This window comes from Protomyctophum bolini, assembly GCF_963924005.1.
Source record: "Protomyctophum bolini genome assembly, chromosome: 14".
Lineage (NCBI taxonomy): Eukaryota > Metazoa > Chordata > Actinopteri > Myctophiformes > Myctophidae > Protomyctophum > Protomyctophum bolini.
Genome location: NC_137875.1, coordinates 29,442,037 through 29,466,941, shown reverse-complemented (window position 1 = coordinate 29,466,941; position 24,905 = coordinate 29,442,037). Strand labels below are relative to the sequence as shown.

The window sequence follows — 24,905 nt, the reverse complement described above, 5'->3', positions numbered from 1 at the left end:
CACACCACAGCAGGGACAGATGTTCAGCCCTGTGTTATGTGAGTTTAGGTTAGTGTATTACTATTTTTATATGCATCGTTGTGTTTCTAAATATGTACATGTAAATGTGTGTGTGTGTGTGTGTGTGTGTGTGTGTGTGTGTAGTTTCCATAGGTGGGGCTGAGTCAGAGGAGTTTCCTATATAAGCCTGAAAGAAAGAAGGCCAGTGGAACCAGTTGGTTTCACAAGCACACACACATAATAGTACAAAAACACACGCACGCACATTGCAAAGGAAGGTATCCTAAAAACAAACAAAAATAATCAGAGACAAAAAACATTCAGACACATACACCCCCCCCCCCCCCCCCCCCCCCCCCCCCACACCACACACACACACACACACACACACACACACACACACACACACACACACCTTTGCTAACAAGGCACGGTCCTCTTCAACAGGACATTGCTGGACAGCAACAGCAAACTGTTCCAGAGTTACTATGGAGATAGAATAAGACATACACAGGGGGTTAGATAAACAACTTTATCATTAAAAATGGTCAAAGGTCAAACACCCATCACATGCATGCCACTGTAAGTGGAACAAGTACAAAAATACACACAGTCACACACACATGTATAAGTATTCCTCCGACACATCTGACTCTCTGAGTAGTGTTAATATGTCAACACAAGCTCCCTTTTCACACTCTAGTGTCACCAAGTTTGTCTCTCTCTCTCTGACTCCCATCTCATATTGTTTTTTGTTCATTTGTGCCATAGAAACAAAATAAAAAATGGATTACAAAAATATAGACAAGAAATCTAAATGCACAAGAGTAAGGGGAAAAACCCAGGAGAAGTTATATACTTCTATTCTATTGGTACATTTAAGAATCAAGCCAAGCATCGATATTCTGGGCTGAATATTAGACCAAGATAACTGAAAGAATCCTAAAAAGTGTGAAATAGCCAGTCGGTACCCAGGCTTTTATTTTCGTTCGCATTTGGCTAAAAAAGATAAGCCTGGGGGAAACCCATTGGAAAATCTGGCATAGTGAGTGGGAGTCAACTTGTATTTCGCTAACCAAAGCTTCGCTCCACATTTGGTGAAGTCGGTGTTCTCCTCAGTTTTCTACCGAGAATGGTGCAGGAGGGGGGGGGAAGCGGTCGGGTTTTGCGGTCTATGGCTTATTTTTATAGCTCGAAAAGTCATGTTTTTGTAGACATCTGTCTTTCATAATGACTAAAAACTCTCCACAGTGTTTGTGTAGACGCACACCCTTTGGAAGTCTCGCTAGACAAGATTTCACCGTGATTTCACCAAAAGTCCCCTTGTAAATACTATGGTGGACCATTTGGGAGACATCCCATGACCACAAAGATACCACTGAGGTAAACTTTATGTTGTTTATGTATCAAGGCTCCTGGTAGCAGTACTTACTACTTACCCCTGTGTATGTGAGCCAGGGCCACACCGGTGATATGGTGCAGACAGGAGTTCCAGGCATCAAAAAACGGGTCTCTATTCTTTTCCACCTGTAAAAGAACAACACAAAATGTTTCCTAGCAACACATTGCATCTTTAACCACTAGACTTATGCCACTTAAAAGGAGTAGTTTTCACCCCTAAAGATATCAATTACACAGAAAATAATGAATTTTGGAGGGAACTACTCCTTTAACATCACAGCGAAAATAGCGATGCTGGAGTTAATGTGGTTAAATTCTTAAGTGGGTCACTTTTCTACTTCAGATGAATCCCAAATGCAGGTTGTCATGAGCCAAGGGTCCCTTTGGTTGCTAGCCACAAGGTGGAGCACATGGAACCACAAGTTCATAGAACCTACTAAGGATTCAGTGGTTACTTAAGGTCTCTTGGAAATCTCAACCACCCCCTCCCCCTCCCCGCCCCCCCACACACCTTGGCATAGAGTCGGGCTGCCAGGCTGCGCTGTAGGACTCTCTCTCGGTAGGCCAAGGCTTTCAGCAGGAAATTCAAATCTCCAAGCTTGTCTACATTGAACCCTAGAAAACTGCAGAGAGAAAGGGAAAAAGAAAGGGAAACGGAAAGAGAGAAAGGTATGAAACTCAATAGACCGGAAATGATGAGGAACGGTCGAGAAGCCTATAATTCTATTAGGTTGCTTCTTGATGTGCCTAGTGCTCATCCTCATCAAGGTTATATTTGATTGGCTGCTCTGACCTGGTTCGTAGGCCGTCGGAAAGAGTATTGGTCCAGGTCCTGATGAGCCCGCCCACCAGGCTGGTCTGCATCTGACTGGCATACTGGGACAACAGCTCGCGTGCAACCACCTGAAGGAAGCAAGCAAGCACGCACGCACACGATTCTCAATGTTTTAGTCCTATATCTTTAACAGTTTAAGCCTAACCTTAGACCTCACTCTAAGAATTGACCCAAGTTAACCTCTTTTATCCGGGAATTGTTGTTAGCAGGGATACTCTACACATCAACACCATGCGTCACTCTCACATGTACTGTATGTACACCTGGGAGCCTCCCAGCACTGGACTGTTGACCACTGAACCGACTAATTGGCCATCAAAACTTTACCGGGATATTTATATTTTCCAAATGTGTTGGTAGAGGGGAGTTTGTAGCACTAGCTGAGATCTGACTTTTATGCTGCATGATGTTCTGGTTTGGCCTGTAAAATGTTAACTTTTGTCTCTCTTGACTTTATATGTGTATGCTATACATACACACAGCCTCTATGTTTTTCCATGTGAGGGAAATCAGATTTGTGTGTGTGCGTCTAGACTTGTCAATTGTAATGCGTTCCAGCTGATTTGGATGACAAATGTCCCCATTCAAAACATCCAGCGGAATCCTCCGCAGCCATGTGACCACTGAAGTAGGCTGCTTCATTGGGATCGGGAGGTCACTTCAGGATCTGAATAGAATACACCAGGCTCTCTGAGAAATCAAGCATCGTGTTACTTCATGCAGGACCCCGGGTGTCATACACGCCCGAAGCTAAGATCAGCTGTCAAACTGCTGACTGAATAAGTGTTTCTAATCAGCCACGCTTTTCTACACCCTAATCACAGCTCAGGCTCTCAACAAGAGGCCCATTTAAGTATGTCTCCTTCCAATGCTGGATCTATCTAAGCTATTCCATTGCTGGCTGCCACGAATGCTGCTGCTGGCAAAGCTTTCACCTCCACCACCCCAGCCTCCACCTTTCTAGTTAAGTGTCTTGCATGACTCAAAATTTGAAGTGAAGAAGTTTCATTGAAATGCAATGTTTTGCATTGCTCTAAAGATAAACTGAAATTCAATGTTTTGCAATGTTTGGCTCTCAAGTTAAACTGAATTCAATGGTCTGCTCTTATACTGTATACCCATGGGGCATCTCTGGATTACATTCCCCGAATTAGTTTAAAATGCTGCTTTGGAACTATCAACGTCAACTATACGTTTATTTCTTATTTATGACATGAGTGTTCCTGATTGAATTATAGCTTCAACATTCACATTATGGCCCAGGCGGTGGCGTAACCGTCTGGGCACCCGACTGGCAATCCAGTCTGGCAGTGTGCCGTGGGTTCGACTCCCGAGCCCGACACAGCCTTTACTGCATGTCATCCCCCCATCTCTCTCCCGTTTCCTGTCAGCCTACTGTCTGTCCCTTCAAAAACCAATAAAAGGCGTAAGCCGCAAAGAAATATCTTAAAAAAACCCAAAAAACATTAACATTATGATCGAATGCCGAATCTATATAGTAGATTACAGTAGAAAGAATGAGACTGTCAGTTGTATTGTCCTTCACTGCCCCGCTGTACTTAAAGTGAGATCCAGCTGGCAGTTTGAGATCAAGTTCTCTGTATAGTTGCCAAGTGCTCTGTACTGAGCCAGCTATTCCCTCTACAGTACACCAAATATCTTCGTCAAAAATAGAAGATCTACAAGCTTACAACGTATCACGTGAGCTTGTAGATCGGTCAGGTAGAAGTACAGCAGGTTAGCTAACCCTTGGTTAGCATCCTGAATTTGTAAATTAAATTCTTCAAAGAATATATGCTGTAAACCATGATGTTACTTTGGGCTCAGTGGGAGTCACGTAAAAACAAACGACAGATGATACCACTGTTGTGTAAATGCAAGGAAAGTGGCTTAAATTAAACAGTCAAACTCTTTGTGCATATCAACAGGGTGATTTAGTGTGCAACGTTTGACACTTCAAAATATGGCAAATTCTGGGTGAACTAGAAAATAATTCCTTTCCTGGTAAGGCTGGTTTGAGAAGGCTTGAGAAAGCAAGCGTGCAATGTACATACGCAGAAAACACCAGAATCACTCTAACCAACCAAATAACCTAGTTCAAAGAAAGACCACATGGTTACGTTAGGTTAATCAAATTAGATTAATATATGGAACCAATTTAATCAAGACTATTCAAAATGTGAATACACAATGCCAAGTTACACATTTTCACTTGAATGAATCAAGTGTTACAGCTGTTGACTGAGCACTGATCCTGGGTATTTGACAGCATACTGTGACACTTTGAAATCGGTTTGGATATTTATACTCACAAGAGGCTGTGAAAACCTACCTGCAACATGACCATGTTGTCCCCTTCAAATGTCACAAATACATCAGAGTCACACTTCAGAGCAGGGATACGATTCTCCATCATGAAGCCCTGAAACACATAAGTACATGATAAGACCACCTGTACATATTGCAATTGGGCCCTCAAATAATTGATAAAACACTAAGATGATAATATAACATAGAACATATATATTTAATGTAAAAAAACAAATGTCATGGTATTCTTTTAAAACTTTGAAAGGGGAGTTTTCATTGTGATGCCATTAAAATATACTGTTGGTTTCATTGATCCAAGCTGAACTGTAAATTAATTGATTGATCATAACATGCTCTGAAAATGGCAGTCGATAGGCTTCCTTGTTAAGTGGTCAGATCCGTTATCCACAAACACTTAAGATTTTCAAGTGGGCCCTGGTCCAGAAAAGGTTGAGAAACACCAAAGCATTAGATTAGAGTACATTATATTACTAATGCAACTGTGATTAGCTGTAGAATTAGCTAGCTAGCTTCTACAGTGAGCTTTAGTGAGATTTAGTAGGGCGTTCTGCAACTACTCCTCAATCATGATCTGATCTTTCACCAACACACTTTTTCTACGACACATCATTTCACAAACTAAATGTATTTTTCTCCCTGACCAATACACACAAGAGACGTGGCTTTAACCCCTAGGCCCATGCTGGAACTCTGGGAATACAGTATGTTACTGTAGGTGCCATAAGACTGCTAGTAAAGCAGTGGCACATACTATTTACTTGCGCAAGCAGATCGCGCAGGTACTGCGATCAACTGGGTATGTCGGTGTTGTCCAAAGTATGTTGGTGTTGTCCACTGGCCAATAAGGGACCACACCATTCTTGATGACGTAACTAAGGCACGTTTGGTGATCGGCTGGGTATGTATGTACTATGTATATATGCATGTATGTATGTATGCATGTATGTATGCATGTACAGTATGTATGCATGTAAGCATGCCTGCATGCATGCATGTAGGGGTAAGAATGGTGGTCCCTTATTGGCTGTTGATGGTGACGTAACTAAGGTATGTCTCAAGGTTGGTATAAGGTCAATAACGGGTCTAAAGGATTTAGAACAACAGTTGTAATAGACATTAGTTAGTAGCAGTACTTGCACGCTCTGCTTGCGCACAAGTAGGCCATGTATGGCCTACTTGTGTGCAAGGCGCAAGTTGGCACCACAACAGAGTGCATTTCTAGTTCAAGACTTTTTTCATGGACACCCCGGACGCGCGCACACACACACACACACACACACACACACACACACACACACACACACACACACACACACACACACCATTCCCCCGGTGCATTCCCTGCACTCCTGCAGACATTGGAGGTTTTGCCAGGTGCTGTAGGCTTTGAGTCCAGCCACCATGGCCTGCAGAGTCCTGTTGTGCTGCATGTCGTCCCCACGACACAGGACGTCATCTATCACCCCCACGGCATACCTGCAAAACACAGTGAGAACATACTGAGCAGTGGTTCTCCACATGGGATGTGGAGACCACCAGGGATCCTCAAGGGGTTTCCAGGGAGTCCCTAGCAAGTTGTGGAAGAGTTTAAACACAAAATTCACAACCCGTCGCATTACTGCGTGTTGTCAGCCTAGTCACACAGCACATACACACACAGTCATAGGTCATATACTGTGTGTCATATAGACGCTGACATCACTAATGTGATGCAAGTCTGGCCACATGAAGTCTGGCTCCAAATTGGAGCCACGCCGTTCCCATGTGAATCATGGGACATGATATGATTTTTCTTTTAGGCTTGGGTAGGGGTCCTTAACAACCTTTCAAAAAAGTAGTGCCCCAGACCAGACACTAATCTATCTATCAATCATCTGGCTACTGCAATAATAAACACATGCACATACTGCCACAGACATGTATAATTATACAAGGAGACACACTCATAAGTGAATTAAGCCAGGTTCTTTGAGGGAAAGTAGAGCACAACTTTGTGGGTGTGTGTGCGTGTGCGTGTGTGCGTGTGTGTTAGGGAGAGAGAGAGAGAGAGAGAGAGAGAGAGAGAGTCAACATTGTGATACAGGGTTGGGAACATTACTTTAACATTACAGATAATATATTATGGAGTACCTTCCTAAAATTGTAATACGTATTATAATCAATTTGATAAAAAATAATGTGACTTGAATACATTTGATTAGATTTTCTTTTTACTACTTGATAATATTTCTGTTTATTCTCCTCCCATATATTCCACAACTGGGCCCCAAACTAAGAAAAATCCATCCATGTCTCCATGGAGAACATGTGTGAGCCGTTCTAGTGGGAGCAGTTGTAGAACATTATGGAGCCAACTTGATACAGCTGGAACATCATCATCAATCCAACATTGCAGTATTGACAACCTAGCACAGTACCATAGGATACTCAGGATTCTCTTAAATCTATTTAATTCACTAACTTTACTTTTTAAATAAATGAACAAGGCTAGCGCACAGTATAGGCACACCATAAAACAGGCCATGTCCTAGTACTACACATAACGACAGTGGTACGACAAGTGACGAGTGGTCCTCAAAGTTGTTTACCGTCCAGAAAGTTCATCCGAATAACATCAATGCAGGTTGTCAAGTCTCAAAACAACCACAGAAGACATTCTTGTCTGAGGACAATGTTATCTAACTAACTGCTATCCACCTTCCTGCATGCACACTTCCCTGACCGACCTTTGTCTGAAAGATGCAGAGTATGTTACCCAAATTTAAGGTCACGAGTCACGATCCAATTTGGGTCATGGATCTGTTATTGGGTTTTGAAAATTGTAAGAGTAAATTGCATAGCGATTCTATGCAAGTGTGTTAACCACCTTTGCTTTGCGTCGGTGGTTAAACCCCGTCGGTGAATTATCTACCGACAATGACCACCTAGGCAGACATTATCCCGCTTATTACATGGCTACTTAATAATAATACTATACATTAATTAATTGCTTGCGGTAATGAAATTATAAGTGTCAGACGCCGGCCAGTTGGAAAACAAGGAAGTGAGCTGATCAAATAGAATAGATTTTCGGGTACTGTTCGTCTATTGAGCGAGAGCTCAAATGTTTTCAATAACATTTTTGAGAGCAATGTTTAGCTGTAAATGACATTGTGTGTGTGTTTACATGTCTGTCATGTTGGAAACGGCAGTAAATCAAGCGGGGCACAGCAGGTGCTCCGAGGGTTTGATTAGGCATCGGTCTGTTACAGAGCGGAGCGGTCATTATCCAGAAATAACAGACCACTGAATTCAGCGATTGACCAATCAGAATCAAGCATTCAAGCATTCAACCATGTAAAAAGATATGTTAATTCATTTTCCAAATAAAACAAAAAATGGTCTACCAACTCCAACTCCCTTCTCACGAACCTATGAAACCTGAAAACATGATTGCTCTCTCTGGCAGAGGTATCCTTCCTTCTCCAAGAAGCTAAAAACAGGCTGCAGCAAGAATGGCAGAGGTGATGTTGAAAGTGACTTACACATGGTGTGACTCCTGTGATTTCTTCAGTGAAGAGAAGAGAGTCCGCACACAGGTTTGCTCCAAGGTGTTTGTTTTTATTCAAAACACCATAAATATAACACGACGTTTCGGCCGTGAACGGCCTTCATCAGGTGATAATCGGCAGTATATGTGACAACTCCCTTTTAAACCTAGTCGTCACATCACGTGACTGATGACGACTGCATGGGCAGGTGATTCACTAACACCAATAAGTGACATGACAATCAATATGAACATGAATAACCACCACATCAAGCAAGTTTACAATAAGGCAACACAGTTTCCAAAAGAACAATTTCAATAAAAAATCGTTACTTGTCTTTTATCAGGGTCGTCCACTTTAATTTAAATTAAATTTATCTTGATGGCTTTACTGGCCGATGTCCAGAGAACCATTGATTGATCTTGAATGCTAGCCTTCATGTGTCTCTTACCTGTTCCATTTGATATTGTTCTGACTGATTAACACTATTTTGGAGCAGACTGCCCAAACTGTAAACTACTTTTGGTACCAAAAGCTTTTTAAATCTTAAAACTAAAAACAAACAAAAAATGCAAAATCTAATATATAAAAAATATTTTAAAAATGTATTTAAAAAATACTAAAACAGTCTGTAAACAAGCAAAAAACCAGCAAGTTTTTATTGAAATTGTTCTTTTGGAAACTGTGTTGCCTTATTGTAAACTTGCTTGATGTGGTGGTTATTCATGTTCATATTGATTGTCATGTCACTTATTGGTGTTAGTGAATCACCTGCCCATGCAGTCGTCATCAGTCACGTGATGTGACGACTAGGTTTAAAAGGGAGTTGTCACATATACTGCCGATTATCACCTGATGAAGGCCGTTCACGGCCGAAACGTCGTGTTATATTTATGGTGTTTTGAATAAAAAACAAACACCTTGGAGCAAACCTGTGTGCGGACTCTCTTCTCTTCACTGTATGTACCTTATTAGTCCAGCACCAGACAGGAACTGGATGTGCGCTAGCCACCTACCTTTTTATCCTGTGATTTCTTCAACATCAACCACGTGCATGATGTCAAAATGAAAATAAATGGAAGAGTTCATAAACGTTGGTTTCACCAAGGCCATAAAGTGGCAATGCAGGTGAACAAATCTGGAATTGCTTATATAGCTGAGCCTGCAAACTGTAATATTACCTCTTATTAGATTAAATGTGATACACCTTCAAACATGACAAGTCAATATAATTTAAAAAGAAAGTCTGTATTAAAGGATTTATGAGAATGTTGGTCAATGTTGTGGTTTAAAGTTGAGAGAAATGGAGAGTTGAGAAAAGATAGAAGAGAATAGGTGTGTTCATTTAAGTGTTACACGATTGTACATTACTTGTGAGGTGAGAAAATTAATATATTATTAATAATAATAATAATAATATAATTAATATTATCTGCATGATGTACTTTTGCCAATTAAATAAAGACATTTCATATACATTACAATGATGTATAATGTGATTATAATTGTATAAATGCATTACCTGGTGGTGAAGGTGAGGGCCAGGACAGCAGCCAGGTGGGGCATCAGACGGAGGTACTGAGTCTGGTGTTCTATGATCTTCACCTCATCCTGATCCTTAGGACCAAACTGACGACGACTGGACAGACAAAGAGACACGTGTAATGTTAAATTACATAAACATCTCTATATTATCAAAACAAGTACAGAAGAGGAGAAAACTAAACAGGCCACAATAAAACACAAAATATGAAAATAAAACTGAGAGAAAGGAGAGGGGGAGCAAGGGAAAAAGTGGGGACAGGTAAGAGAAAGAGATAAATGGAAGATTATTGATGTGGTCACTCATTCTAGAGTGTTATGTATTGTATACTGTTGGTTATTATTTCCGCCAGGCTCAGCTGCCGGTTGGGGCTGGAGATCTTGTGTTCGCCCCCGGCCCGTGTGCCTGCACGTGTGTCGTGTGGGCGTACTACACTGATCAGTGTCATATTTCATGTGAAAACTTAAAATTCATCAATTATAAGCATTATTTCAATGAATTTACCTCAGACCCACCAGGCACTGGGACTAGCCAATCAGGCTCAAACTGTCCACCCAGCGTATAGAATCCACCCAATGCCCAATTTCTCAGCCCTTTGGATGAAGCCGCGAAACTATTGCCTTGTAGTTGTACAAATATTTGTATAGACAGTGAAACTCTTAGTGCACGTACAGTATGATGTACACACATGCACACAAGATTAACACTAACACACACTGCCCTTCATACCTAGGCTATGGTGCGTATTTGCATACTTGCTCTAGTCTAGACAACCATGCAGTCTAATCCAAAGTTTAACATGTCATTTAGATTTATACAGATGCCAAGTTCATTTGTTGACTTTGTTGGCATCCTATAGTTTGTATACCGGTAGTTTCAATGTACATACCGGTATTATTGTCTCCACCAGGCTGAAGGCATGGGGAGAGAGTATGTTTTGCACTCCGTCCGTGTGTGTGTCCGTCCTTCCGTTATCAGCTAATCTCCGGCACCGTTGGCCCGATCCATGCCAAAATGTGCACACACACTCCCTGGATGCCAATGACGAACCTCTGCCCCAAATATTCCTCAACGGCCTGTTATAGCGCCACCATGAGGCCGATTTAGGCAAAACACATTTCTGTAGATTACTCGTACACATTTTATCCATACATCACACAATTCGGTATACACTATCTCCATAGTTATGTGATCAACACGGATCTGCACAATTTCCCATCTTCCATCCTGATTGGCTAAGATTGGCTTCCAAAGCTCACATGATTGGTCCGTTTTGAACAAAATGCCACAAATCACAAACACAGTGTCCAATTTGGCGCTATAACAGGCCAATTCCTGTTTTACCTATAACTGCATCATCTGTATACAACTTATGTGTGCACACTCCCTAGAGGCCATGGAAAAATATAGATCCAGAGAGATTTACAGTAATGCTTTGGCCATGTCTCGCGACATGGCCAAAGCATTACTGTAAATCTCTCTGGATTAAGAGCGTCTGCTAAATGCCTAAATTGTAATTTGTACGTGTGCTCTCACGCCGTACACATAAACACCACTGAGTGCACCTTTCTAGCTGTTCATTGTTAATTGGTTTAAGCTACTATACCCCGTAAATGCTTTTACATTTACACTAAATTCATTTTTGTTCCATTAAACAGTCTGTGTGTGAGCACGCATGCCTGTGTGCGTGCGTGCAAAACTGCATTTGTTACTTCTTTCAGGGCATCTCTGTTTCGTCACAGAAAGAGCTGTATTGCTGAGGATTCGTTCGTTCTGACGTGTATGTGTGTACAATGTGTGAGCACATTTGAATGTATGATGTGGTCATGAACAAACACTCACACTCTCTCTCAACACACACACAGCTTTTTTTAGACTGCATTACAGAGTAAAATATCTGTTTTGACTGACGGAGGCTTCTGCTACAATGAAACAGAATAAAAGAGAATCGGACTGACCATCAACAGAACACTCTAAAGACGGAGGCTTAATAATATGCAAATCTACAGTAAACCAAGAAGGCCGGTGTCTTGTGTGTGTGCGTGTGTGTGTGTGAGAGAGTGTGAGTGTGAGAGAGAGAGAGAGAGAGAGAGAGAGAGAGAGAAAGAGAGCATGCTGCCGCTGTGTGTTTAGTGTACAAAGTGTAGAAAGAGTGCGGCGTGACATGTAACTCAAACAAAGGCAGGCAGCCAGAGACATTTTGTGGACCATCATCTTCCCAGCGGATATTCTAATAGTTATACTGGTAAAAGAAAGAAAAACAGGTGGGCAGAGAGACAGAAAAAGACAGACAACGAGACAGACAGCTGTGTTATGTGTTATGTTCGGGGGAAGTCATTTTGCTGCCAATCCCACCACAACTCAACTCTCTCTTTTCATGTATCTCTCTCTCTCTTTTTCTTTCTCTCTCTTCTCTCTCCCTTTCTCTCTGGGGATGCCAGTTTCAGAGGAAACACCTCCCCCCTATCTACCCACACATCCACCTACACAGTGGAAACTTCTGTCTGTACAAAACACACACACACACACACACACACACACACACACGGGAGTTTGCCAAAATGTTGTACATGAGCTTTACTTTTTTTAATTGCCTAATATGTTTTTGCTTTTACGTCCGGAGACTCCCGTCCAGCACAGGCTTCAGACGCGCCTCCTCAGGAGACTTGGCTCAGATCTGAACCCATTTAATTTGGCGTTAGGAACCCGTTGCGACCCATTCCTGGGATGGAACTTGTGGCTTCCCTGTTAAAAGACACCATCTCTAACCATGAGTACACCTTTCTGTGTAGCCGTCAACAGGGTTGCTTGTTTGCTTCTAGTACCCTGTGCCTACTACAAGTGTAATTAACCTATCTCAGAATGTCTTTAGCATTGATATATAACACACACACACACACACAGGCAGGGAGGACACAACAGCGGTTGCTGCAATGGAACAATGCATGGCTTGCTATGTGGGGGTGGTGACATACAGAACAAGATGTTACGCACACACGCACACACACACACCAAAAAAAGCAGAGCACAGCCCAGGTAGCCTAGCCCTAACGGAAGACTTGTGAAAACATTTGTTTTGCAAAAAAATCTGTCTCCTGGTGGCTCACAGACGGACACACACGGACAGACACAGACGGACAAGGGGCAAAAACATAGTCTCAGCCACGCCTTCGGCCTGGCATGAACCGTATTCCATTAAATTGTAGCAACATTGTTAATTGATACTGTTCCATCATGAAACTATACTGGCTGAATCAATGTATGTGTGTGTGTGTGTGTGTGTGTGTGTGTGTGTGTGTGTGTACCTGTGACTGTATCGGACGGCGATGATAAGACCCAGCTATACAAAACAACAACAAACAACAGTTTAGTTGTATTGCATTTGCAAGGAGTCAAAGTGAACAAATACAGAAGCATATATAAAATATAGGGAAGAAATTATCTAAAAGAAGGCAACAAGACTGTCCGATTGACATACAAAATAACTCAACTGAGAGTGAACAAAGGTTATTTGTGTAGAGGAATGTTTAAGCCAATCGTCTCTTTTCTATGATATTAATGAGCTACTAATCTTATCCCGGCTTTGAGATTTTTCTATCATATTAAAAAAAGATCATGGAAATGCCCTGTGATGGCTAAGATCAGATCAAATGCCCTGTGATGGCTAAGATCAGATCAAATGCCCTGTGATGGCTAACATCAGAGCAAATATAAAATATTCCATTTGTTTGGACCCCTTTGTGATAGTGCCATGTGGTCTTACAAATGCAAAGAATGTCGCCCCCTTGCTGCAAGTATAACCTATTTCACCCTCGCACACCTACCATCTTCATTATAGCAATCTGGGTCATCAGGACTGGAGCTGTGAAAAACAATGCATTACGGAACCCTCCCTCTAGTCTACATGCCACCCAACCCCAATACCTTCATAGCAGCCATGGCCTGGACAGTGAGTGCCAGTCTGGTGGGGGTTAGGGCAGCTAGCATGGCATTGAACCGGCGGCTCTTATTCTGGACGGGAGATGAATACACACCCTCAGCAGAGACACTGCCAAACCTAGCACACATTTGGATGAGTAGTACACACAGTACACAGAATCATGCACACTATTGTTTTTTCGTTTTGGCTATACCTCTGCCCCCCTCTTACCTCTGTAAAATTGTTACATAAAAACATACATACACTTTTAGGGGGTGGGGAGCCTGGCAAGTATGCATGGCTTTAACATACTACTATGCGTTCCTGTCACACAGGAACGCATAGTGGTCTCCAATTGACCATGTTATCAACTGGAAATTATAAAAAATAAATTAATTGGAGGGAGAAACTAAAGGCTGCTGTGCCAATGTTCATTATAGCTTGAGAAATGGATAACGATATATTGCTCTTTATCTTTATTGCTTGCAGAAGCACAGTCATGGTGTTGAGATTGACATTTGGCAGCAGCCAGCAGGCAGGCTGAAGACATGCAATGTAATGTTATCTAACTAATCAATAGCATTAAAGACTTGGCCATAGTGATTAGTAAATGTATAGACATATCCACGGAGCCTTGCCCTGTAGGCCAGGTGTATGCAATCAATACTGTACTCCACTTACACATCTGTTGTCATTGCATATAGAATATGGAACTGGACATTACTTAGCATTCCTCATTTTGTGAAGCAATGGTTTAACTGCTACTTTTTAGATGTTATAAATGTCATGTTTGCGGCATGCAAGGAGGTTTTATAATGATGTGCTCCCTCAGTCAACATCAAGGTTAGGTGCGCCTGATATATATATATACACACATACAGTGTGTGTGTGTGTGTGTGTGTGTGTGTGTGTTACTGACTTGCCGAGCTGGTTTTCCCTGGGTATTCTGACATGGTCAAATATGAGGATGCCATTGTCCACTCCATGTAGACCTGAGTGTGAGAGAGAAATACAGAGACAGAGAGAGAAGGCAGACAGAGAGAGAGAGAGAGAGAGAGAGAGATGGAAGGCACAAAGACATATTTTTAAATGGCATGTCTCTACGGTATCTGTGTCTGTTTGTTTTATATATTTTTTTATATTTAACTTTCAGGTTATAATGACAGTGAATGTTGGTCAGATGAGGCTGAACCTTGCCCCGATTTGGATTAATATGTCATAGAATCTATGACATAGATGAGCCACTATATGGGAGCCATGCCATCTAGCCCCTGTCTTGTTAATGCATATGATGTTGACCTTTTCATCCATGTGTTCAGGCCTTACAGACAACACATCACAATGTCAACATTACCTCTATATATTTGTTGAAGAGCTAACATTCCATTAGCAGCCATAAGACTGAGACTGAGCAGTCTTCTGGTGTCTTTGAAATGCCACTAAAGTTATGTTATAAGGAACAATCTGCAATTGTGAAAACTCCTTACTTCCTGCATTTAAGATGCTACCCTCAATGGCCATGACATTGTCTTAGCTTGCAGCAAAATAGCCATCTTTCTGATCTATTGGTCTGAATCATATTTCAGGCTTATGTAATGGCAGCTATTAATAGACCACATGGGCGTGCCAGGCTGATGCATGCCCACAAAGTGCATTATGGGAATTGAAGGAACACTGGGAAAAGTCGGAACAGAGTTGGTTTTCTGCATCAAATGGATTGTTAAAGGTGTAGGGAAATGGAAATGGTGGGCATTTTATTTTGAAGTTTCAGATGGTTTGAAACACTGGCTCTGACGTTTCTGAACCAATGAGAGCGTCGCATCCCTTCAGGCGATGGGACGGTAGCTAGGGACGGTAGCTACATATTTTAGCGTGATGATTAAGTTGAAACCGAGTAATACACTGTCTGGATGTTATCTTGAATGGGAATAAAAACAGAGGATTTCTGTAATCAGTAACAGCTGTAGTTGAACAGTGTTGGACGGACGTGCAGATATGGGGAATCAAACGGGTGAGCTTCATTTTTATTTTATATTTCATTTCACTATGCCTTTAACAGTTAACGCAAATGCACATAAAAAGCATGACACCGGTGCAGCTTGAAAGACAATACAATTTCTTTCAGCTGGCATAGGCCCATGGCCAGACTGATAACAAAAAAACAAAAGAAAAACCAACAATGAAAAGTAAACAGACATGGCAAATATTAATAAAATGTGTGAGACAGTACCTTCTTTATGTTTCATGTCAACTGTTGTTACTCCTGGGTTCATGATGCCATCAGTGTCTCTGATTGGAACAATGAAGCAATGAGGACCTGGAAAGACACCCAGTCAACAGGTATATATATAGTCGAGTTTTCCAAGCTGCCATGTTCGCTCATTAGTCATGACCTGTGTTGCATGTCATATCCTACAGTAGATTGTCTTGACCATGTGTAAATGCCGAAATGCACAGAAATACACTGAGTTGTACACACACACACACACACACACACCATCGATCCATCATAAAAAACATTAGAGCAGGAAAACATCTCTCCTGCTGACCTTGTGACTCTCCACCGATGATCAGCTGGGCAAACACAGCCGCACAGTTCCCCTGCATGGCGTTACCAATGTACATCTTTTGGGCGTCAACACTAGGTGTATGGATGATAAACTCCTTGAGAGAGAAAGAGAAATATTTGGGGAGTTGCCATTATTGTTCTGTGAGGACAATCAATTGTGTGCCATACAACTTTGTACTTATTATAACCAAGATAAATAAATAAAGACATCCACTGGAACTGTATGATAATTAAGTATAACCTAGCATTTACAATACATGTAATTTGTATCAACTTGTGAGAGCCCGATGTCTGAAAAATGGCAGCAGTCAGCAAGGACCTTTAGAGTTAGACTTATACTTAGTTAGATTTCACAGCAGTGTGAAGCAGCAAAAGAAGCAGATCTACAAGTGAGCATACGTGTGTTCAGGCATACAAACCCACTAACCTGTGTATTAGGGTCATAGTGAGCCTCAGTCAGGATGCCCCTCACGTTGCTCCCATGACCCCGCTCTGTCATGGCAAACATCCCAGTGAACGCCAAATCCTGACACACACACACACACACACACACACACACACACACACACACACACACACACACACACAGTATTAGCAATAGTGTTCACATAGTAACCCAATAAACACCCACATAGTGGGAATTTTTAAAGGATGATAATATATATTACAGTAATATGTAATGTAATTTATATTGCAGTCATAATAATAATAATAATAATAATAATAAACATACAGTGACAGGCAGGTACCATATGTCTTTCTGTTCTGGACTTCCCAGGTTGGTGACAGCTCCCCCATACAAACCACACATCACTCCTAGCTGGGAGACAGAGACCACAGAATGGTTTGATGTGTGTGTGTGTGTGTGTGTGTGTGTGTGTGTGTGTGTGTGTGTGTGTTAAAGGTACACCTGAGCTGATTGTTGTCAGATGGCAGCCAATCTCCTCTCTCTGCATGGTTTTACCTTTTGTCTTACAGTGAGGAGAGTCAGGGACTGGCTGCAGCTTCCAAACCTTGCTACGCACAGCAGAAGAGTGAGAGCACTGGAGATTGCCTGACTGTCCAAGCATCCACCATGACACCTCTATGTCTACGCCCCCGCCCCCTAGCCTAGGCCTAGGCCATAGGATGAACATTGCTTTGGCAATGTAAACATACGTTTTCTCATGCCAATGCCTTTGAATTGAATTGAATTGAGTGAGTGAGTGAGTGAGTGAGTGAGAGAGAGGGGAATTTAAGCATCTATGACACCTCTATGGCCCCCTAGGCCATGGGATGATTGAGTGAGTGGGGAATTTGAACTGTGGACTTTACAAAAGGACTTGGCAATAACTTTATGTTCGTCATGTTGTTTGTTGTCGCGTTTTAACTGAATGTTAATTGACTGGACTCCCCCAGCCACCTTTTTCCCCTCACGCACCAAATCTCTTTAGTGAAAATAGTCCAACAACAAGCTTGGAAATGTATCAGCACATCTCAAATTGTACTGCACTGTTGGTATGTTTAACTTACATTCACACTGAAATGTGGAAACACTACACAGTAGCTCACTGTTAAAGCGGGATGCACCGAAAGACAGTTTGACCCTTAATGTCAAGTTCTAAAAAAGAATAGTATGAATATCCTTCTGTCAAACTTTACCCCTTACTCTGTGTCCACTAGTCAATGACACTGATAAGCAGCTGTTGACCGCAACCAGGTTATCAGTGTATTTGGTCTAACCTATTGGAACCAATAAGAGGTTTGTACATTGGTGTTATATAAAAGATAGGAGGCACACACACACACACACACACACACACACACACACACACACACACACACACACAACTAGTGTCATAGCCAGAACAAAAGGTCCTAGGCTGAGGTGAGCCTCATCAGCCAGCAACAGCGTGTACTACTACAGTACCATAAAGTCCTGGACAACAACAATGAACTCCTCATTATAAAATCATTCTGGATTCTCACATTCTATAGTTAGGAAAATTGCATTTGCATTTAACCTTTTGCTGTGAAAATACATCCCGTCACTGCAGTGTCTGTGGATACAGCTATAGTGTCATGTAGACACTATAGCTCTATCACACTGCACAAGAGATACACGTAACCAAATATAATAACCAAGGTAAACAAGTACTACTTGGACATTGTGTGTAAAATGTAAATCATGTTTGGTCAGTAGATCCCTTATCTACAGTATACCTGTGGGTGTGTGTGTGTGTGTGTGTGTGTGTGTGTGTGTGTGTGTGTGTGTGTGTGTCCTACCTTCACCCCTGTGGCCAGGTCTGCAGAACATATGAGCTCTGTGAGGCTCATGCTTTTAGCTATGAAGCCTGGTTGTTTCTCTTTTACCTAGGAAGAAAGAAAGAAAGAAAATCAGGTTGGTGACCACTGACCAGTTGGTTCCATTATTTTAAGATCTTATAGCAGTTATGCAGAGGCATTCTTGCAGTCAATCCAAGTTTGTGTTTCTAAAACATGACTCATCCAACCTACCTGGTTTTTGAGGTGCTGTCCCATTATAGGTGTCTGAATGAAAAAACGAACTCTCTCCATCGTCAAGTCTCTGTTCTGGTCCAATGTCAGGTCATAGCTATGGAAATTTTAATATATAATAATTAATGGCTTGTTTAATTATACAGTTTTGGTCACTTCAACTTGTACATGGGTGGTGAACTGCAGACTTTTACATTCAGTCAATTTCAATTAGGACTGACAATATACAGTAGCTCAGAGAGAGAGAGAGAGACAGCATTGGACTTCTCGTCCAGTTAAAAATGGTTGTGTCATGTGCCTTTTCACATCAGAGCTGCCCAGTCCATCACAACTTTTAAATATTTGCTTAAAACCAACTTCTTCTCCCTGGCTTTTAACGACAGTTGAAGTAGCCCCCTTCACTAGTGCAATAGTCTGCCTTGTTTGCTCCTTTGTAATGTCTGCTTATATTGTATATTTTTGCTTTCATTTCTTCTAAATGCCTGTTTGTTTTCATGTTTTAAATGCCTGTTTATATTGTGTTGTTTTTGTCTCTGAACCTGTATAGCACTTTGGTTGACCTGGTCATGTAAAATGTGCTATATAAATAAAGTTGAGTTGAGTTGAGTCGTCTTGTAATCAGCTAGCAGAGGCCGTTAGAAGTTGTACCATCATGTAGATACAAAATGACTATTTTTCATTAACAATATCAAATCGATACCAAATCGAATCGATAAAAAATGAAATACTTTGTACGTAATGGGATATTATTGGGATATGTACTGGGGATCTAGGTGACTGTGATGCTACACAGATGGGGCTCAGGGCTGTCAACACCCTGCATTTCGACCACATATCCTGCAGGACTCCTGCATTGTCATGTATCCTGGATTTCGCCTGGATTTGGTATCAAACTCCCCAAATTCACCAGAACTAATTATATATATTATATGTTAGGGTTACTGGGGGCGGACACCCAGACAGAACCCCCCCCCCCCCCCCCCCCTTGGAACTTAAGGTCTTGGCAGTGCATGCAGCCACTCATCATGTTCACTTAGTTAAATAAAATAATTGTTATTATTAAAGATGCTTACATTGCTTTAGTAGTCAAATCAATTTCTGTAGGCCTACTTTTTTGCGTTTTAATGGCTGAAACTGTACCCATCATTTTCCAATGCTAGCAAGCCTGATAATAAGAAGTATCAAACTCCCAAAATTCAGTTAAAAAGTTTCTGGGGAAGACCCATAGACTGGGAGGACCCCACAACCCACGCTTGGGAGAGTCCCCCCTTCCCCCAAAAAAATCTCCTGGATTCTCACAGTCCAATATGTTGGCAGCTCTGACGGGGCTACATCCATTATCCACCACCACAAGTCCACAACTACAACACACATGCCGCACGCACGCACATATTTGCCATCCGCATTAATATAATAGAATATGATACATAGGTTTTACACTAACTTAATTCGATCGCCACAGTAAAAGTACAGAAGGTTAAAGAGGAAATGACCTGCAGATGTGAAACAGCTCACATCGTGAAATATCTTCACGTAGTTGATCTTTGGCTTGCCAGAATTCACCATCCAGATATCTTGACAGAGTGGAAGCCTCTCTTTTTTCCGATGTGTTGGATGTCATCATGACAAGTTTATTGTCAAAAAGTCAGTAGAAACAGCGAGACGAAATAAAATAGCGGTTGCCTCTGGATGAGACGCTTCCGTATTGATGTGACGTAACTGACACGACACTGGAGACTGTTATACTGTACACGACACGTACAGGTTACATTGTAGTGTCCTCGAAAGGCGAGAAGGCAGCGGAGTCTGACTCACTCACATTTGGTAGTTTTTTTGTGTCATCATCGTCATCGTCAATTTCCACGCACACATACATAGCCGCAGGCAGCATGTACGTATCCGCTCTTGGCCGGATATTGAGATTGTGTAAGTATCCTTCCAGCGACCCACAGAGGGCGTTATATACTTACCAAATACTGAATGCACGAGTGTACTGTTTCCGTCTGTAATTTGCTTTGCTGTCATGGTTCCAGCAGTAGCTCTCGTACAGGGGGCAAGCAGGGGATTAGGACTTGAATTTTGCAAACACATTTTAAGAAACAAAAGTCCTGCTGCTGTTATCGCGACATGTAGAGCCCCAGAAGGAGCGTCAGAGCTAATGGGTTTGGCCGCCCAATACCCGGGCAAAGTGACAGTTCTGAAAGTGGACGTGAACAGAGAAGATGAGATAAAAGGCGCTGCAGAGGAGGTCAGGCAGAGGTTCGGTAAAGTGGATCTGATCATCAATGCCTCAGCGATACTTCATCCCTCCGGTAAAGGAGAGACCAGTTTGAGAGATGTCTCTGCCCAGGTGAGATCAGATTATTTATTTATTTCACAATACTGTCAAATCCTCAGTGTTATTAACCCAGAGAATGTACACAAACACAATGTAAGCAAATTAAATTAAGACAGGCGTTTATTTTACTGTAGGCATACACATTGATTGAGGATAATTAAGGCATGCCAATCTGGTCACCTCACCTGTCTATCTCTATAGATGGAAATGTCTAGACTCAAAGTAATAATTGAAGTAAATTAATAAAGTAAATATTGATCATGTTTCATTGGTTCAGTCACCCATCCATCCATCCATCCATCCACCTTAATGTGTTCATTAGATTCATGTTTTGTGTATGTTAACTCTGCATGCAACTATTTTATTTGATAAATAATAATTCCTTGTGCATTTCAATTAGGGCATAATTTCCACTCTGACCACGAACACAGTGGGTCCACTGGTGATGGCCAAGTACTTTGCCCCCCTTCTCCTGAGAGGAGATGGGTGTTTTGGTCTTCAGCCTCCAGAGAAAGCCAAGCTTCACAGTGGCATCATTGTTAACATCACAGCCAAAGTCGGTTCCATAGGTGATAATGGTACGGTACAGTCACAATTCAATAATTTGTTTTGTTTCTTTTAATAAGATTGGGAAGTCCACCTCCTTATATGAAAGAGACAGGATGGAATTTGACCCGTGGCTAACAGGGATATGTGCTGTAGTTCCAGAGATTGTTTCATTGATTGATTGATTCGTTGATTGATTTATTGATTGATTGATTGATTGATTCCTTTTTTCTTTTCTTAAAATGTTATCTCATGATTTCTGTAACCCATTTTTCACCCGGTGCCAATTGCCTAGGTGTAATCCTGGGTGCTAGGGGGGATATTCCCCGGTAGGACTGTGGAATAATTATGTTATTCCATTCAGTTCCTTTACCCTCCATCAAGCGCTCCTGCTGGCCAGGGGGAGGCAGTATAGAGACCAGGATTACTGCATGTTTTTTGTGAGGGTACCTACCCTAGGGGAGAACATGCGAACTCCACAAAGAAAAGCCCTTTCGCCAACCTCTCCTAGGGTGTGGGCGCTGATATCTCGATAACACGGAGGAGAGAACAAGCGTCCCTGGCGGGAATCGAGTAGTAAGAAAATGTTAGCTTTTTATGACTACCCAAAAATGTGCCCACTACCCAAGCTATATACTGTACATTGTCTGTGGATGATTGTCAACAGCTCCTCTCTTCTCCAGGTCTTGGTGGGTGGTACAGCTACAGAATGTCCAAAGCAGCTCTCAACATGGCCACCAGAAACCTGTCTATAGAGTTGGCACGCAGTCGACCCAAGGTAGTTAATCAAATCATCATCATCTAGTAAACATTTACCGTAATCATAAACGTACACATTGGGACTTGCTAAATTGAACACCAGCCTATCAGGCTACTGAACGCTACTTTCTCTTCAGTCTCTATTGCCCTTGCTATTGGAGTGTTCTGTTTGTTCAGTGGGTTGTGGTGATTATACGGTTATAGTTGCACTATGATGGTTAGCAGCTATGGGCCTTTCTGTAGTGAGTTATGTTATTCTGTTGGGTTTCCTTCCACACCGCAAGACATGCATGTGAAGGACATACTCCTATAACACCACTGCCTTGGCAGATCTTATAGCTTGTGCTGGTCCCTTTTGGCTGCCCACTGCTCATAAAAGTTAGGATGGCCCAACAAAGAGGCTGAAGTTCTTGAGCGACTACTACACACATAATTACATTTACAGATTCTACTTTTCATTTGTGCTGTTTCCCAGGTGGTGTGTGTGTCTTTACACCCAGGTACCGTCAACACAGACCTTTCCCAGCCGTACCACAGGAACGTTCCCAAGGACAAGCTCTTTAGCACCGAACACTCCGTCAACTTAATGATGAGCATCATTGACAAACTGAACATAGAGAAGACTGGCAAGGCCTACAACTGGGATGGAACTGAACTGCCTTGGTAGATGGGTGGACACTGGACAGTCGTGGATGGACGGATGGACTGACAGATGGGTGGACAGACGTGGATGGTTGGATGGACGGACATACAGACAGACACAGACAGACAGACAGTCAATATGTTGATATTACATCATGGAAAACATATTTGATGTTTGGTGCTCTTTTGCCTAGTGACTTAGTGACTTTTGCTTCTAATCCTCAGTGCTTTAAAAACATGTTCTCAGCAGCAGCACTGTCAGGAATGTTTGTATAGTATAGAAGCTGGTGCTAGAGGTTCTGAAACACAGACGGGAGTGTCACTGCTACCTCAATATCAAATAGACATACAGACAAGAGATTGTTTTACTACCTCACACACAAACAGTGATTGGAATAATTCATAATTATGTGCAATTACAATTTCCATGAATTATTACTTGTACAGGTTACTGTTCCTATACCGTATGTGCTATTAGCATTTCCATTAAGTTAGTTGAAAACAAATAGTTCCTTTGTGTAAGTGTGTCATATGATCTGTGTCATTCCACTGAAGAGAACGTTGATGTTTTTAGGGTCATCACAACACTTATTAGTAGAAAGTTGCAAATGGTTGACAAACATTCAGCTGTTGGGAGTGGTTTAGATACTGTAAGTTATAGAATGAATTATTAATGCGATATTTTTAGTTTTTCTATCCATTTTGACATGGAAATGGAAATTATATCCTATTTTAAACATTAAAATCAGTTAAATACACTGTATTTTTGTGTGTACTGTACACAGACTACACACACATGCACTGTATAAGGGAAGGTGGGACAAATACAATTACAAATTAAATTCAAAGGTCATACTTTAAGATTTTATAAAAGTTATGCTCCAACATTCTTACAGAATATAATGTAAAAAGCCTAATTTTCTAAAGAATATATAGTTAAATAAAAAAGACCCTCTTTTATTTTAACTGCAGTCGATGCGCCACACACTAGATACAAACATAAGATTCAAACATACATCAATACAGTAGCAGAAAGTGGAAAGGGTACCAGTGGTGTCGGCAGGAATACAAAACCACCAGACATTTGAACAGAGGCTGCATAGGAAAAAAAGACTAGGGTATACCCTACTCTTTTTTTTAGTAGTAGACCTTTTAGATAAATTAAAATATTCAAACCTAATAACTTGAATTTATATAGCGCCTTTTCAACTGCAAAGATGGGATACAACAAAAGGGAAGGTGTGATCACTTTCTTAAGAGAAGATTTATTCTTTAACTGTAGAAAGATGGCTGTAGACTTGGTGCAATATGGATTTACAAAAATATTTAGATCTTTCCCATTTTATTTTGATATTAATATGCCAAGGTATTGCTAAACACTGTACTGTTTGCTGCTGCTGTTTTGATATGTATCACTATCATATCACATAATAGTCTAGATTTAAGGTAGGCATATATATGATTTTAGAAATGTACTCTCATGCTGGAAAGGCAAGCTCTGTGCCCAATTTATTTTTCAAGATTTCAGCTCTAAAATGTTAATAGAATAAACAAATAAATAGGTATAGATTGGTAACATGAATCAATGAACAATCGTTAAAGAACCATTTTTCATAACAAAGGTACAGTACATATAAAAACCTAATACATCACTACTTTTTCCAAAATAAACATATGTAGTCAGGCCGAATATTACGGTGCCGTTTTTGTTTAAAAGCCTATTTCCTTTTACTGTATATGTCATACTGGAAGGCGAAACTTACTTTTGTCTGTGGAACTGCTGCATTCCATAGACAACCAGGAATTGAACTAGAGCTTGCAGAGTTTGTCTGACTGGATTAACAGGACATATAGTAAAATGTCCCACAAAACAAACTATCTCAGTACACCATATACAGCAAAAGTAAGCCTATAAATAAACAATCACAACAACTTTGGTGTTCCAGTAGTTTCGTTTTCACAGTGTAAACATAATGTCACGATATAACCTTACATA

The 24,905-nt window shown here is 41.3% G+C and overlaps 2 protein-coding genes across 3 annotated transcripts in view; one reads left to right on the top strand and one right to left on the bottom strand.

Moving 5' to 3' along the window:
• Positions 1–20,465, bottom strand: part of acoxl (acyl-CoA oxidase-like) — a 41,348-nt gene extending 20,883 nt beyond the window's left edge. For both annotated transcript variants that reach the window (XM_080782577.1, XM_080782576.1), the window contains exons 1-17: positions 20,118–20,465; positions 18,625–18,721; positions 18,394–18,480; positions 16,862–16,948; positions 16,556–16,654; positions 16,109–16,223; positions 15,790–15,876; positions 14,479–14,551; positions 13,565–13,697; positions 12,946–12,980; positions 9,620–9,736; positions 5,890–6,043; positions 4,569–4,658; positions 2,195–2,304; positions 1,913–2,024; positions 1,440–1,527; positions 416–486 (exon numbers count right to left, since the gene is read on the bottom strand). In XM_080782577.1, the coding sequence (XP_080638703.1) occupies positions 416–486; positions 1,440–1,527; positions 1,913–2,024; positions 2,195–2,304; positions 4,569–4,658; positions 5,890–6,043; positions 9,620–9,736; positions 12,946–12,980; positions 13,565–13,697; positions 14,479–14,551; positions 15,790–15,876; positions 16,109–16,223; positions 16,556–16,654; positions 16,862–16,948; positions 18,394–18,480; positions 18,625–18,721; positions 20,118–20,248 (1,686 nt within the window). In that variant the 5' untranslated portion in view covers positions 20,249–20,465. The remainder of the gene's footprint in view (positions 1–415; positions 487–1,439; positions 1,528–1,912; positions 2,025–2,194; positions 2,305–4,568; positions 4,659–5,889; positions 6,044–9,619; positions 9,737–12,945; positions 12,981–13,564; positions 13,698–14,478; positions 14,552–15,789; positions 15,877–16,108; positions 16,224–16,555; positions 16,655–16,861; positions 16,949–18,393; positions 18,481–18,624; positions 18,722–20,117) is intronic.
• A 2-nt stretch (positions 20,466–20,467) lies between these two features.
• Positions 20,468–23,285, top strand: LOC308328607 (C-signal). The gene is made up of 4 exons (XM_080782578.1): positions 20,468–20,974; positions 21,363–21,540; positions 22,192–22,286; positions 22,743–23,285. The coding sequence occupies exons 1-4, from the start codon at positions 20,648–20,650 to the stop codon at positions 22,932–22,934; spliced, it is 792 nt and encodes a 263-aa protein (XP_080638704.1). The 5' UTR covers positions 20,468–20,647; the 3' UTR covers positions 22,935–23,285.
• The last annotated feature ends 1,620 nt before the right edge of the window (positions 23,286–24,905 follow it).

Excerpts from the sequence above, each read along its gene's own strand:
- LOC308328607 (XM_080782578.1), top strand. The coding sequence starts at position 20,648 with ATGGTTCCAGCAGTAGCTCTCGTACAGGGGGCAAGCAGGGGATTAGGA. Across the intron at positions 20,975-21,362 it reads TGAGAGATGTCTCTGCCCAG|GGCATAATTTCCACTCTGAC; the intron begins GTGAGATCAGAT and ends CATTTCAATTAG. Across the intron at positions 21,541-22,191 it reads CGGTTCCATAGGTGATAATG|GTCTTGGTGGGTGGTACAGC; the intron begins GTACGGTACAGT and ends TCTCTTCTCCAG.